Raw genomic sequence first — 15,286 nt, forward strand, 5'->3', positions numbered from 1 at the left:
TATTAATAAATAACATAGCCTATATATCCTGATCCAATCAAATCCCAAAAGGATAAGACCCAGCCCTGTCCTACATTGTTTCCCACTGAATATTCAGTCTCACCTGGAAATTCGTCCCATTATGAAAGTCAAATGCAATTTCTTGTCGCTTTTAAGCAGTAGTGTAGAAAGAATGAGGGTAAAATAATCTGACAAGACCAGGACCAATGAGCCCAGATTTAAGTGTGTCCCATTTACCTGTAAACTCTCCCTTTTTTCCCCTGAATTACCTGTCTTCACTTCCATCCCTATTGCATGTGGTGTTCATCCTTTTCTGCCCTTCTCAGTTTTCTTCGCTGTATAAATCTCTCTTTTTTCAGCCCTGCTCTTCAAGCTCTTTCAATTTGTCATTTTCTCTCTCCAGCACCTTTTCTCCTCTGTGATGAGCAGTAAAACGTCTCCTGGTCGTTGCAGCTGTTGTGCTGAGAGCTCAACTCAGCAGAAACACAGGTCCAGAGGAGAGCAGTAGAGCACGACTCAGCACTTCCTCAATCATCCCCCCACAGACCCTCTAACCACACACAAACACTCACACACGGACAGACATATCACACCTGCCAACGTGGACTGCACAAAATAAGTAAGCAATAATAGATAAATATCAATCCAATTGCTCTAATCGCATTAAAAAGAAAACATCACTATCAAAAGCATCATGCATATATCATAGATATTTGATATATCCCCGTCCACATGTATGCTATAGAAAATATACTCACACAGCCACATGTGCACAACACACACACACATACTCACACACAGATCAGAAGACACATTTGCATACAATGTGTTTGCATACAAACTCTCATTCACACACCTGCACATAAACACAGTCATACCTGGAAGGGTCCGCTCGGATAGATCTCAGCATCCGCCTTCCTCCATTCGGGCCCCTGGTGTCCGGAGAGAGACCAGACGGCAGAATCTACAGTGGCGATGCTCTTCACCCTCGTGAGAACATTGAGTGTACCTGCAGACGCACAGAAAACAGAGGTCAGCGGAACTGTGACACTTGGGCTATACAAGCACTTCTGCAGATGGCATATTACTTTTGACTATTGGTCGACTTTGCAGTCTGGCCATAAAAATGCAAATATAAGCATAATATAACTTCATGATGACAAATGAGACATGCACAACATTTCTGAAATCCTTTATCTACACACGTACTCACAAATCAGCACAGAAAACAGTAGATCAGCTATTTGAGAATTTTCATAATCATAATAAATCAGACTGGACCTTGTGAATCTGAGATGGAACTTAATTTCTTACAAACAAAAAAATAGTGGCAACAATGGCATGTTCTTTTAACACCCCAGAAAAAAAGTTATTTTAGCACTCCAGAAAATGTACTGTATGTGAAATTCAAACAACGTTTCCAAACAATTACTGCAGATCAAGGTCCATCAGGATCAGTGAATCAGGACAAACTCAGGATTTGACACATGTTATGACAGAACATTGCTTCTGCTCTAATAAGACCTCATTGACCCGCCGCTGGTGTGAGTAGATAGTAGTAAACTTTACTACTGTGACAAATATAAGGTCAAATACATGACTGTTGATCTAACACGACCAAGTCTCACAGCAAACTGTAAAAAAATTTTTTTTTTTCAAATCTGCAAATAAAACAAAGCTTATGTTTTACAAGAAAATACTATTTCAGTCTTTTTGTTTTGAAATTTCATGTTTAAGTCAATGTGTTGCTTTCCATTTCAAGTAATTAATTGTGAAATTTTCTAGCAATTTGCTAGTGAAAATTGTTTCCACCATTTTTTAGAGCAGAACGCACTGGTACGGTTTGAAATATGAAATAAAAATGAAGCAATACAGTACACTGTAAAAATAGATTTTTTTTCATCATTGGAGTATGTTTTTCAAGAAAATACTAGTTCAGTCTTTTTACTTTAAAATACCATGTTCAATTCAATGTGTTACTTGCCATTTCTTTCTAATTATTTCTTAAATGTACTACCAAATTCTGAGTATAAAAAAAATTGTGACGTAAAATATTACTTGAAATTGGGTATTTAAACATTCTGCTGCTGAAATTTTGTTTTACTTTTATTTTTTAAGCTTTAGAATTTTTGAATTATGCATTTGAGAATGTGTATTCAACAACCTGTTACACGTTGTACTCTACTATGAACCATAGGCATAACTTTATAATAACTTTGCTTAACACTCATAAAATACATAATGTTCATCAGATCATTAAAAGTGCAGTGCTGCTCAAAGTCACAACTAAAAACTGCTTGTCTTGAAAATCCAGGATGTGCCATCATGATAAATTGATCTATATTCATCAGACAATCTGTGGGTTTGTAGTCTGAGACTGATGTGTGATAGATCAGCTCCAGAAACACAACTCTCCACAGACAACAAAGCAGAGGCATCTTACACACACACAGCGTTTATTATGAACGTCATTATTGAAATCTGTCACAGACACTGAACACAAGTACACACACACACAGATGATTGAAGGCACTGAGGCCAAGTGGCACCTTTATGACTAATGCATTAAATTATTACTCTGACTTTGTGCTTAAGGGAAACCAATATATAATTCAGTTGCACTTTGGAACAGAAAGTTAGGGAGAAAGAAACAGAGTGAGAGAGAGAGAGAGAGAGAGAGAGAGAGAGATAACAACTTTTGTAGTGGCTCAAATGAAGCATTGGCTCTGAACAATAATACACACACACACACACACACATATTCATATACAGTATACAGTATATATATATATATACTATATATATATACACCGTATATACCGTATATACTGTATATATATTCACTTTGTTTCAAAACTTGAGTCTATATGCTGCTCATTACATGCACTCATAGATAAATGCAGACAGGTCCAGCCAACTAACCAGGCTTCACATCTTTACTTATTCAGGAACAGCAGATATAAATGAATAACACAGCAGAGAAGTGGCACACAGCAACATTAACAAAGCAAACAGATGGTACTGTGACAAAGTGGATCGCTCAAAGTACAAAACAAGTCTTAATAAACTCAGCTAAAGCTGTCTGAGCAATATCAGCAGATACTGACCGCCAATACATCAGTTCAGACACAGCTACATAATTAATTTCAGTATAGAGCCTTAGACAGCTAATTCTTATTTAAAGCTAATGTTGCTTTCTGTCAACTTTCTCCTATCTCATACATTTGTAGTGCTGTAAGACATTGTGGCATTATGAACATGTGAATGACCTGATGTGTCATCGCTTTAACCAACGCCGTGAATTTAGGATGGGATCAGCTGTTTGTCCAAATAATGGTACCCACAATTTGAAAAATATATGCACTACCATTCAAAAGTTTGGGGTAAGATTTTTATGTTTTTGAAAGAAGTCTCTTATGCTCACCATGGCTGCACTTTTTATGCAGTAAAAACAGTAATATTGTGAAATATTATTACAATTTAAAATATTTTTTTTATTATGCATATTAAAATGTAACTTATTTCTGTGATGTAAAGCTGAATTTTCAGCATCATTACTCCAGTCACAATTACTCCAGGAACAATTGTGCTGCTTAATATTTTTGTATGAATACAAAGTTTAAAAGGACAGCATTTATTTAAAAAAAGGTTTTGAACAAAATTATGAATGGTATTGTTTTCTACTGGTATACCACTTCTCTCAATCCATATTTTGAAAGGACTTTTACAGAAAATAATGCATTAATGTCATTAATTAGCTTATTTATATTTACATTGATTCATTTAGCAAACACTTCTATCTAAAGATATATACAAATGAGGGACATCATAATATTTCTAGTCCAATCCTTACTTTCTTACTTTAAGTTTTGAGGAATGTCTTGTATAAATGTCAAAAAAGTTTCATTGTGACCTTAAATTTTCAAATTTACCTTTAGACTCAAACACTCTTTTTGGTAGCAATATGAATGTTTCATTTTGAGCTAGAAAGCCATTTGTATTGTACAAGGTCATACATCTGAATAATGCCATTATAACACTAACAAAACAAAAATTATAATACTAATAACCTCTAACACAAAAGTAGCATGGTATAACAATGTGTTTTTTGACACCATCTGGAGTAACCGTTCAGTACCATAGTATACTGTACTATACCATTACTACACATCACTGTATGCTGTACCGTGACCATTTTTGTTGTTATTGTTGTTTAAAAGGGAAAGTCACTATAATAGTGTCAGCATGTGTCATTACTGTTCAGGTATTACAGTAATAAGAGCAATTTGAGGAAAATCAGGAGCCTTTAACAGGAACGGCGTGCTGTATCAGAGCCTCACTGTTAGCTCGCTGCCCAGGCTAAAAGCATCCGCCACGTTTCAATGACCCCAATCACACTGAAGAGCTGCTCACTGGCTGTTAAACAAACACAAATTGTGTGCTGGTGCATCTTTAAGGTGATTACACACACTTAACTCGTAAACCGTAGTGAACAATGAGCAGGCACTTAAAAATAAACAGCTAACCAACCCTTTAAAAGAAACAATCATGGTTGTGTACTGTATGTAAGGACAGGCTGCAGTAAAGGCCTAAGGCCCCAATCGGACCCCTGTGCTGCCAGAGAACGACAACATCAGAGGCCCTTGGCTAACCTTGACACAGGTCAAACACATCCAAACACTCATTCATCTCTGTAATGAGCAGAATATGGAGGTTGAGTGGGAAAGTTGGACATGGCAGGCAATTTAAAGCACACACAAACCATGTGTGGTACAGAGTGCTCTTTCTGTGCTGTTTGTTTTCTTGAAAGCGTTTTAAATCTTTAAGCTATACTTTCATTAAATATTTCAGTTAGTCAATATATATATATATATATATATATATATATATATATATAGCCCATGCCCATTAAATATACTGCTGGATCTTTAATGTTTTGGGCCTATTTTTCTGCCGGAGGTCCTGGACCTCTTGTTCAGGTACATGGCATCATGGATTCTATCAATTACCAACAGATAAAAAATCTGAACCTGACTGCCTCTGTTAGAAATCTTATAATGGGCCATGTTTAGATCTTCCATCAGGACAATGATCCTTCTGGATCCTTCAAAATGAAGCTTCTGCCATGGCAATCCAAGTCCTCTGACCTGAACCCTATAGAAAATGAATGGGGTGAACTGAAGAGAAGCACCACCAACATTGAGCTGGGAGTCTGAAGGATCTGGAGAGATTCTGAATGAAGGACTGGTCTCTGATCTCATGTCAGTGAGATTTTCACCCCACTTTCTATTGTTTTACTTCAATGATATGTTAGAATTTTGTGAATTGTTTGAATGAAAGAGCAAAAGGATAAACGATGCAGATTTATTTTCACAGACACCTTTGCTCATATTTACCAAGGGTGCCAATATTAGTGGAGGACTAGTTTCCTTTTAATAAACCTACTAAAACACACACAGACACACAAACATAAAATGATTAAGACTTATACTAAAATGAAACCTCATTCAAAATAATTATTAATAATAATACTTACAATAATACTATATTAAACATACTAAAATAACATTGTTTGAAAGCAGCTAGCTGTAAATTATCCCTTACATATTTGACTGCAGAAGGCTATGATTAACCAATCAGAGTCAAGTATTCCTGAGAGACGAAAGACAATGAATACAGGCTGTCTAAACAAACGAGCCATTCATTCTTGTACCATATAAAGTGTGTGCATCACTAAATCACGACAATGACTGAAGAAACACATTGTGAAGTGCCGCTGTCATCCTGTAACAGCAGTAGGGTCACACTCTGATGCTTTAATGAGTGAAGGATCTAATGGACTGACTGCTGCTGTGATTGACTTCTGCTCTAATGGATCCACTGGCTGCTGAACTACTTTGTAATGAACTTAAAGCCTAATAACCTTGCAGTCTAATAGAACATGCTATTGTGTTGCTCTTGATGAAAAATTGAACAGACTACTAGGGTGATCGCCTAGTCTTTACAGTGTGGAGAGGAAGGCGAATGACATGAAAAAGTCAACATGAAATCGAAATGGACAATTTAACTGACACATTTTCAGGGCTGCATGTTAATCTAATGTATTGTTCATTAGCCTAAAAGCACTTTGTTCATGGTAAGCCCTGACCATTTACTCAAAGAGTAACAATAAATAAATAAACATATAAAGAGAGAGAGAGAGAGAGAGAGAGAGAGAGAGAGAGAGAGAGGGAGGAAAAAAATCAAGAGAATATATTAATTATAATGATTAAATATAACAACTAAAAAAAACTTCATTTAAAAGAGAGACAAACTGCTTGATACACAAATGCTGATGCTAATTAAAATTAAATAAAAACAGCACCTAGAAACCCAATGATCAAGTCGTCAAAAACAAGTCGAATACATGCCGCCTCCCTCTAATCAGATAAACCCATCCAGAAATATAGAGAGGGAATGTCGCTGTCTCTCTACTAGTAAATATTTATTGGTCCAGTCAAGTAATGCAAAGCTCTTTCTGTAGGACCATCAAACAGAGACAAGCCTCCAGATAACTGAATATACTCCAAACACACACACACACACACTACATGCTGTGTCTCCATGTATGTGAAGATCATTCATTATAAGACACAACTCCTATGGTGTTGTGTACATTTATACTCATATTTCACTCTTATAAGGAAGAGTGGAAAGTCTGCAAATAGCACAAGGCTAAAGAGTCAATGTACTAAATTAGCTCTGTTGAATGTAATGTTAGCGTGGTATAGCCAACGCAGAGCTAATCTCTACATTTGATAATTGACATATAATCAAATCTAATGCAAGCACAGTGGCGCAAATAAAAGTCTAAACTCTCATTCTGCTAATGAGGTTGTAATTTACGGCCAGCATAGAGCGGCTAACACAGTCCTACACATTAAGATTACTAACAAGGACGTCTGTCTCTCAGTAGGGCGTCTCATGTAATGAGAGTCGAGCCAGCTGTGCCTCACTCTCAGTTTAGCATCTGTGCCCACAGTGCCGCCCACATGCCAATGCACAGACTAATGATTAGCAGATTAGTGTACACAGGCCGTAATCAGCAGAAATCACGCCAGCATTTAACCTATAGAAGATTACTGCCACCAGTCACGCGTAAGACAGAGACCAGCTTGCAGATAAAAACAATTTAAACCAGCCTAAGGTCACCCAGTCTGGTCAAGCTTGATGGCTTTGGGTAGGGATGTGCGAGAATAGCTGACTAGTCGAAATTTAGTCCATTTTTTTGAAAAGTGGATATCTGGAGTGGATAACAAATTAATTGTATTTCTGTTTAAAGGGGGAAACATTATGAATGAAAGGGAACTGACTTCCTTCAGAAAGGTTTTGTTGCCTTTTTTTCAGGTTATCTCTGTAAAATGCCTAATAGAATAGTGTTTATCAGAACAGCACTGGTAACTACTGTGTTTCTGCTTGTCCAAAAGTGCCACCTAATGTCAGAAAGTGAATTTACATTTTCATTCAGCACATCTGCTGCTTTTGTTGCTGTCAATGTTGCAATTTTAATGGTTTGATGGTAAATAAGAACAACTCGAATAATAAGGTATCCGGAATTATTTGACTGTTTGATTCATAGATTAACTATGGATCCACATGGATCGCATATACACACAGTGTTGTTGATTGTCTTCTGAGGGTTTCTTACTTTTAGACTAGTCCAGTAGTTCAGGGCTTGCAAAATTTTAAAATCGCTGGTAGCCCTTCGGGCAGACATTATTCAGATTTTGGTAGCCCAAAATGAATTTAAGAAGCCCGAATAAAAAATAAAAAAAGACATTGGCTGAAGTTCATTACGGACAAATCAGCATGATAAAAAGCTTCAGTGCCATGTTATTTAGATTGCAATTAGATTGTAGAATTTCGAAATTTGAAGCAAAAACAGAATGGTTTGATTTTAGCTTTGTGAATTAGACGCAAATGTCACTCTCTGACAGCAGGTGGCGCTTATGGAACAGCATGTATTTATAGGCTGCTGCCCCTTTAAGACCGAATGCACGGATCCAATATAATAATGAATTTGAGATTTCTTTCACCACTGTTTAAGTTCACGTAAGACATAACCGACTGTGTTTACGAGAATACTTGCCGAGACAGTTATTTTGAGATAATTTTGGGTGTATGTGTTCATTCAGATGCAAGGATATGCGAGAGAAGAATCAATTCTGTGTACACGCATTGTCTGAAACGCGGCTCTCTGTGCATGTTTTGAATGCGCGTGAATGGTTTAAAACGCTTGAATGTTTAAATCGGCAAGACTTAGAAACACATGCAAACGATCAACTATGATCCGTTTTACCCCTACAAGCTAGTGAACAACACAAATCAAGGAAGGAATTTTATATCACTGTTCAAGATAGAATCAGGGCGTTGATACATTTTGGTAGCCCGAATGGAAAACGCCGGGAAATTAGCTGTAGCACACATCCATTCGTTTTTTTTGGGCAAACATCACACGTTATTTACTGTTAGCATGTTGCAAAGCTACTGAAAGTATACTCCAATAAGCATAAAAATACATATACAAATAAACACCTGATACAATATTACATTTTAATCATATTAAACCATTTTATTGACATTTTTGCTTCTGAATGATTACTTTTTATGTATTTTTTTATTATAAATAACTGAATTGGTCAGAAAAAAAACCTGTAACAGCTGCTTCATAGAGTAAATTGCATGACGTTGTAGATAGATAGATAGATAGATAGAAACCCCCAAACGAATAAAAAACGACAAAAATACGTAACACAATTGCTAAAACTTAAACTGAAAATATAAGAATAAAAGCTAAATCGAAATATAATTTAATAAATATTATAATAGTGCCTAAATAATACTAAAATAATGTTGCTTTATGACATAAATGCTGCTTTCCTGTTTACTACTGTCAAGCTGCTTTGAATCGATCTGTATTGTATTAAGCTCTGTATATAATAAATCGGACTTGACTTGATGAGAATTTCTCACTTCAGTCTGCATTTTAGATGGACATGCTCTAGAAAGAAGCATTCACACTGAGAGAGTTCCAATTCTTTGCCTTAAAATCCTCAAAAAGTGACCAGCTCACTACATTTTGTCACATGTCATCTGTTTACTGTGACGCCACCCAACTTGATTTTAGCACACAGATATAAATGAAAGGTCACAGGAAGTAGTTTATAATGTAGCAGCAAATAAAAACACAGCTAAACCGCCCACTCTCATTTTAAAGCAGACAAAGACAAATATGATGAGTTAGAGAGCTTTAGCAGACAGCTTGAGTATGAAGTTATGTGCATGTGCGTGTGCACCCTAGAGTGATTTTGATCATGATTAATGTGATTTGCCTTTCAATTTTAATTTTCATTAAGGACCTGCTGTCTTCTCCAACTCCTAAATAGCAATGGGATTAATAAAACATATCATTTGAAATATACAGTGCAGGCCTGCAGCAGGGAATCCAAAATGTCTTCGGAAAACCGAACAGATTGAAGCGCATTCTGTGTTCACCAGCCGCCCCCCACCGCGAGCCCAGTCCGTGTCATGAGTGGCAACTGGCAAATAATTAGACGGGCTCATCTCATTAGAAAAGGAGACAGACAGTGATGATGCACAGGTAAAGAGAATGAGGTAAGTGAAAGCAAAGCAGACAGACAGCCAGAGAGAGAGGGGAGTAGAAACTGAGAATTTATGAGCCGTTAATGGGCTGATAAAGTTTGAAGAGTGAGCGCAGATAAAATGCAAGGGGAAACAGGAAGTTCAGTTACTTTATTTGTCAAAGTTGAAAAATGAGAAAACAACAACAAAGAACTTTTGGTCTGCTGTCGAAACTTTGATTAGAGGAGTTTTCTGTGATAAAGTCCTTACATTAATGAGCAATTAAAGTCTGCATGTGCGAGTGTGTACTAGAGTGTGTGATAACAGGTGGTTGCCAGATAGTCACAGATCTTTGAACCCCATCAGGAACACCTATAAATCATTGTGCACATTGCATTTTTAGATAGCATTATTTACTGCGTTTATGAGTCATTTATGCCTTCGAGGTCCCAAAAGAGAGCTTTTGTCAGATTTAGCTCATTTCTGGGGACATTTTTGTCCTCAAACTAGAGTAAATCCCTGCCATCCACACATACAGTATATAGCACCCTGCATAAACAAACACATTTCTGGGAGGCCTGACACACGGGTTCTGCTCCGAAACATAGTCTGCTGCCTAATTAGAACACATTTTAGGTGCAACTGTAAGGCTTACGTGGGTTTGCTTTTTAAAGAGGTGGTCCACCCAAAAAAAAAAGATATCTTAAAGACATAGCCCACCCAAAAATGAAAATTCTGTCATTGTTTACTCAACTCATTTCATTCCAAACTTGTATGGCTTGCTTTTTTCTGTGGGACACAAAATTAGGTATTTTGAAGAATGTTTTGGTTCCCATTTATTTGAATTGTATAGACAAAAAATGCTATTTCATTTTTGGGTGGACTATCCCTTTAAGGATATACCTTATTTTGGTCAAATCCTAAGAGGCCGTTCACACAGGATGTGTTCCTGCATTGAAAAGCAGCTAAACGCAGTGCAGAGGAATGGACCATAAGGTCTCAAGACACATTTTAAAAGTTGAACTTAATTTAACCTGATATGGTGTCTTAAGAAGTGGCAAGAGTCACAGATGCCCACTTAGCGCCATAAAACAACAATGAAAATGTCGTGCAGATGGATGCTAGAGTGTGTCCTGTGCGAAAGGCCCCTAAGGCAGCATTGCATGTTTCCTTAACATAAAAGATAATACCATAATGCAATGTGACGAGTGAAAAAATATCCACCCAAGATGGTAGATGAGGCAAGAGAAATCCTTTTGACTATATACATATTTAAAAATATATATTTTAATACATTTAATATAATACAAAATACTTTATTACACACACACACACACACACACAAAAGTACAGAAGCATACTTTTCATATGGAATAAAAATATTCATATTAAATATTAATTATACATTGATCATTAATGTTAGTTCATAGTTCATCAACTAAATGTTAACAGATGCAACTTTAAAATAAAAAAAATATATATTTTTTTATTATCCCTTCAAATACATCTTCATTAACCTCAGTTAATGTTACAAATGGAATCGTACAGTATTGTGAAGTGATAGCATTTCATATAAACCCAAACGCGATCTATATGATAGCTCTCCATATGAGGCATACAGACTTTATTAGAGCCACAGAAAGACAAATGTTTTGCTGAAAAATGCACAATACACAATTTTACAGCCTAGGATGAAGTCATTATGCACATTAGCAACGATTTGGGACAAATATAATGTAATGAGTGGCGCTCTGCAGCGCGGCAGGATTTCTGTTGCTGAATGAACACATCAGTGTGCTTTCTCACATCACAGCTTTAAATCTGCATCTTCACTGGCTTACAAATGCATTAACGTGACCAGCTGGATATAAACTGACACTAATAGATGGTAACAGTCGTGACATTAAACATTTGGGTCACTGTTTAACCGCTTGAGGTTTGCGTCCTCTCAGCCTTCATGGCAAACATACTATTTCTCTTTCTCCACTAATGCAGCATCTAGTCAACAAATTAATTACTTTATAATGATATGAAAACATGACCTATAGTAGCCTATTCTGTATACGCTCCATTTCATTGTCGATGTTTTAAATCCGCATCTGAAGTGTCCTGCTCTGTGCAGCGCTCAGTGTCACGTGTCAAAACAAACAAAAACTACTCAGCCGCTCCAGCAATGGACGGGAAAACTATCGCATGGGGTTTTGCCGATAACCGATAGTTAAAGCAATCAACTCTTGGTGTCGATTAATCGGCATGAAACTCTTTTTGCAAAAACAGGCAGTCATTACTACTACAGTGACTAAACATATTTACAATGTTTTTAATTTGTCCTTTACTTTACTTACAAGAAAAAAAACAACAAACAGATTTATTGATATATATATTTTTATTTTTTGTCCCTAAAAAACGTTGAGATTCTTGTTCGGCAAACTGAGCAGGCCATCGTGTTACACCTGTTTCACACATACTCAGTTTGCAGTGCGTATGTGGTGCGTATTTATTTCCGCATCCATGTTAACAGATTAGAGACTATTGTCTCCAATGTTATTGAGCTGTGTACTTTCACTAAGAATTACTACAGTGTGGCACTGAATGAGGTGCTTGATCAGCTTAAATATGCCAGGAAGAAACACACACACAAAAGACTGCTTGAAGCAGAGCGAATAGACAGATGTCACTTTAAAATAAACCTTAATGTTTTAACAGTCACGATAAATAAGTAATGGATGTGTGGATGACATCACTTCTCTCTGTCTCTCTCTGACTGTCTGTGTCCTTCATTGTCTTTGACCTTCTGGTGAATGCTACTCATAAACCACCGTACTTTCCCTGACAAATTCAGCCCAATGCTGCGGTAGATGAGGATGCTTTCAGACAAACCAAACTCCAGTTAGAATCTGAAGTATATACATACAGTATGTGCATGCACAAGTATAGATTTGTGCAGAGAAACAACGTCATCAAGCCTCCAACCTGTCATATAGACACCACTGTTCAATAAATTCCCCAAGAGTACAACAGTACAATATCAGTTAACCAAAGCAAAAAACCAACACTGACTTTAAGTTGAGCATTTAAATGTTTTTGTCTTTCTGAGTGTGTGAATTCAAACCAGGGTTGAAGGCTCACCCATATGTTTTCCGTTCATGTGGTAGTAGAAGGAGACACAGTAGGGGGTTCTGGTGGTCCCCGTTGGTCCTCGGGCTGCCGTAACATTATACAATGGAGAGAGGAGACGAGCTCTATCCCCATCCTGGCGCGGCCGCGACGTCTCAATGTACATGTAGTAACCTTTATTGCATAAGGAAAGTACAAAACGCTTGTGTTACCACAGGGTTTTTCAAAGAGGGCAGAAGCTTTCACAAAATAAATAATTATACACACAGAAAAAAAAAATTATTAAAAAAATTAAAAAGAAATAATAATTTTAAAAAAATCTGCTTTCTAAAGATTCTAAAGCAATAAAATGAAATTTGGTTTTGTTTTTGTTGTAATACAAGTGTATCTTTCTATGGAGTTTCTCAACTGGAAAAATTCTCTAAAGAATTAAAGGTAAAGGTGCTTTGGAATAATTTTTAGTTTGAAAAAGTGCTATAAAAATACATTTAAATGACAAAGAAAAAGTTCTCTTTAGATTTATAAATCTATAATTACGTCAATAGTGGGCAGAAAAAAAGATGTCCACTTTGGTGTGTGTTTTTACCTTCTTTTGTCCCACTCCTGTCCGTATCCGGCCCTGTATTAACCGACCGTTTGGGGTTCTGTGTGAGATGGTTCTGTCTGGTCCAGTCAAACACATCTCTGCGGTCTTGAGTGAACCCACATATCCTAATGTCCTCAAACCCACACACGTGATCTGCACACAAAAACATGAGAGGGAATAGAGATATACCTTGCCATTTTTTTTGTTGTTTTTTTGGCACATGCATATAGTAATTATAAGTTCGAAACATACTCTACACAAGCATATGAATACAAGAATATGTTACAAAAGTTAAGAAGAAATATTTCAGGTGAAAAAGATGTGTCTTTAGATGTTTTTTTGAAAATGGCTAAAGACTCAGCTGCTCTAATTGAGATAGGTAGGTCATTCCACCAGCTGGGAACAGTCTAGGAAAAGGTCCGTGAGAGTGATTTTGTGCCTCTTTGGGATGGCACCACAAGGCGTTATTCCCTTGCAGAACTAGCGAGTTTGGGTATATTGTTGCAGCACCAGTGGTTATCTTGTAGGCAGACATCAGTGCCTTGAATTTGATGCAAGCGGCTATTGGCAGCCAGTGTAAAATGATGAAAAGAGGTGTGACGTGGGCTTTCTTCGGCTCGTTGAAGATCACTCTCGCTGTTGCATTCTGGATCAGTTGCAGAGGCTTGATAGTACATGCCGGAAGGCCCGCCAAGAAAGCATTACAATAGTCCAGTCTGGAGAGAACAAGAGCTTGGACAAGGAGTTGTGCAGCCTGCTCTGATAGGAAGGGTCTCATCTTCCTAATGTTGTATAAGGCAAATCTGCAGGACCGGACCATTGTAGCAATATGGTCTGTCAAGCTTAACTGTTCATCAATCACAACTCCAAGGTTCATTGCTGTCCTGGAAGGAGTTATGATTGATGAACCTAGCTGTATAGAGAAGTTGTAATGAAGTGCTGGGTTGGCTGAGACCACGAGCAGTTCTGTATTAGCAACGTTGAGTTGAAGGTGATGGTCCTTCATCCAGCCAGAAATATCTGTCAAACAGGCTGCAATGCAAACAGCTACCATCGGATCATCAGGTTGGAATGAGAATTAGAGTTGAAAAGCCATGATTCTGAATTACAGATCCTAATGATGACATGTAGAAGGAGAAGAGAAGTGGTCCAAGCACTGAGCCTTGAGGAACCCCAGTAGCAAGACATTGTAACTTATGGCGCTTTTCCACTGCATGGTACGGCATTGCACGCTTTCGGGGGGTTTTCCACTGTGTACAGTACCCGGTACCTGGTACTTTTTTCATTTTTTCGGTACCCCCGCGGCTGGGGTTCCAAGCGAGCCGTACCATTAACAAAATGTGACGTGTAAACCCTGCTGATCACTGATTTGCCGGAGAAAATTGGCACTGTCATTGCATTGAACTTGTGACACGAGACACTAGACCCGTTAGATTAAATCAGCACAGCCAGCGAGGATCGAATGCAACTTTTTTTGAACGAACGCAACAGTTTCAAATAAGAGCACCTTTTTAAAACAAAATAATGGCTGTTTCGTGGTCTGTTGAGGAAGTACAGACATTCCTCTCGTTGATAGCCGAGGAGCGGATCAAGCAAGAGCTTGATGGGACGACGCAGAATGAAAAAGTTTTTCAGGAGGTCACGGCAGTAGAGGTGGCGCAACATGTCTATAATCCCACCCACTCTAAAGCGGTACTAAACTGCAGTGGAAACGCAAACCAAGCCGAGCCGAGCTGTACCGTACCGTGCCGAGCCTAGCCGTACCATGCAGTGGAAAAGCACCATTAGAAACCTCACTCCTCCAAGACACCCTGAAGGATCTACTTGAGAGGTAAGACTTGAACCACTGGAGTGCGTTTCCTGAGATGCCCATCTTCATGAGGGTGGACAAGAGGATCTTGTGGTTAACTATCAAACGCAGCAGACAGATCCAGCAAGATGAGTACTGAGGATTTGGAAGCT

At 37.7% G+C, this 15,286-nt stretch overlaps 2 protein-coding genes across 2 annotated transcripts in view; both read right to left on the reverse strand.

The window, feature by feature from the left end:
• Positions 1-13,464, reverse strand: part of LOC107561774 (MAM domain-containing glycosylphosphatidylinositol anchor protein 2-like) — a 36,633-nt gene extending 23,169 nt beyond the window's left edge. Inside the window, exons 1-3 of the mRNA XM_016246252.1 lie at positions 13,325-13,464; positions 12,751-12,912; positions 879-1,009 (exon numbers count right to left, since the gene is read on the reverse strand). Of these exons, the coding sequence (XP_016101738.1) occupies positions 879-1,009; positions 12,751-12,904 (285 nt within the window). The 5' untranslated portion in view covers positions 12,905-12,912; positions 13,325-13,464. The remainder of the gene's footprint in view (positions 1-878; positions 1,010-12,750; positions 12,913-13,324) is intronic.
• Positions 13,143-15,286, reverse strand: part of LOC107561756 (MAM domain-containing glycosylphosphatidylinositol anchor protein 1-like) — a 137,946-nt gene continuing 135,802 nt past the window's right edge. Inside the window, exons 11-12 of the mRNA XM_016246233.1 lie at positions 13,325-13,477; positions 13,143-13,159 (exon numbers count right to left, since the gene is read on the reverse strand). Coding sequence (XP_016101719.1) covers positions 13,143-13,159; positions 13,325-13,477 — 170 coding nt within the window. The remainder of the gene's footprint in view (positions 13,160-13,324; positions 13,478-15,286) is intronic.

Source organism: Sinocyclocheilus grahami, unplaced genomic scaffold, assembly GCF_001515645.1.
Source record: "Sinocyclocheilus grahami isolate Dianchi unplaced genomic scaffold, SAMN03320097.WGS_v1.1 scaffold791.1, whole genome shotgun sequence".
Taxonomy (NCBI): domain Eukaryota; kingdom Metazoa; phylum Chordata; class Actinopteri; order Cypriniformes; family Cyprinidae; genus Sinocyclocheilus; species Sinocyclocheilus grahami.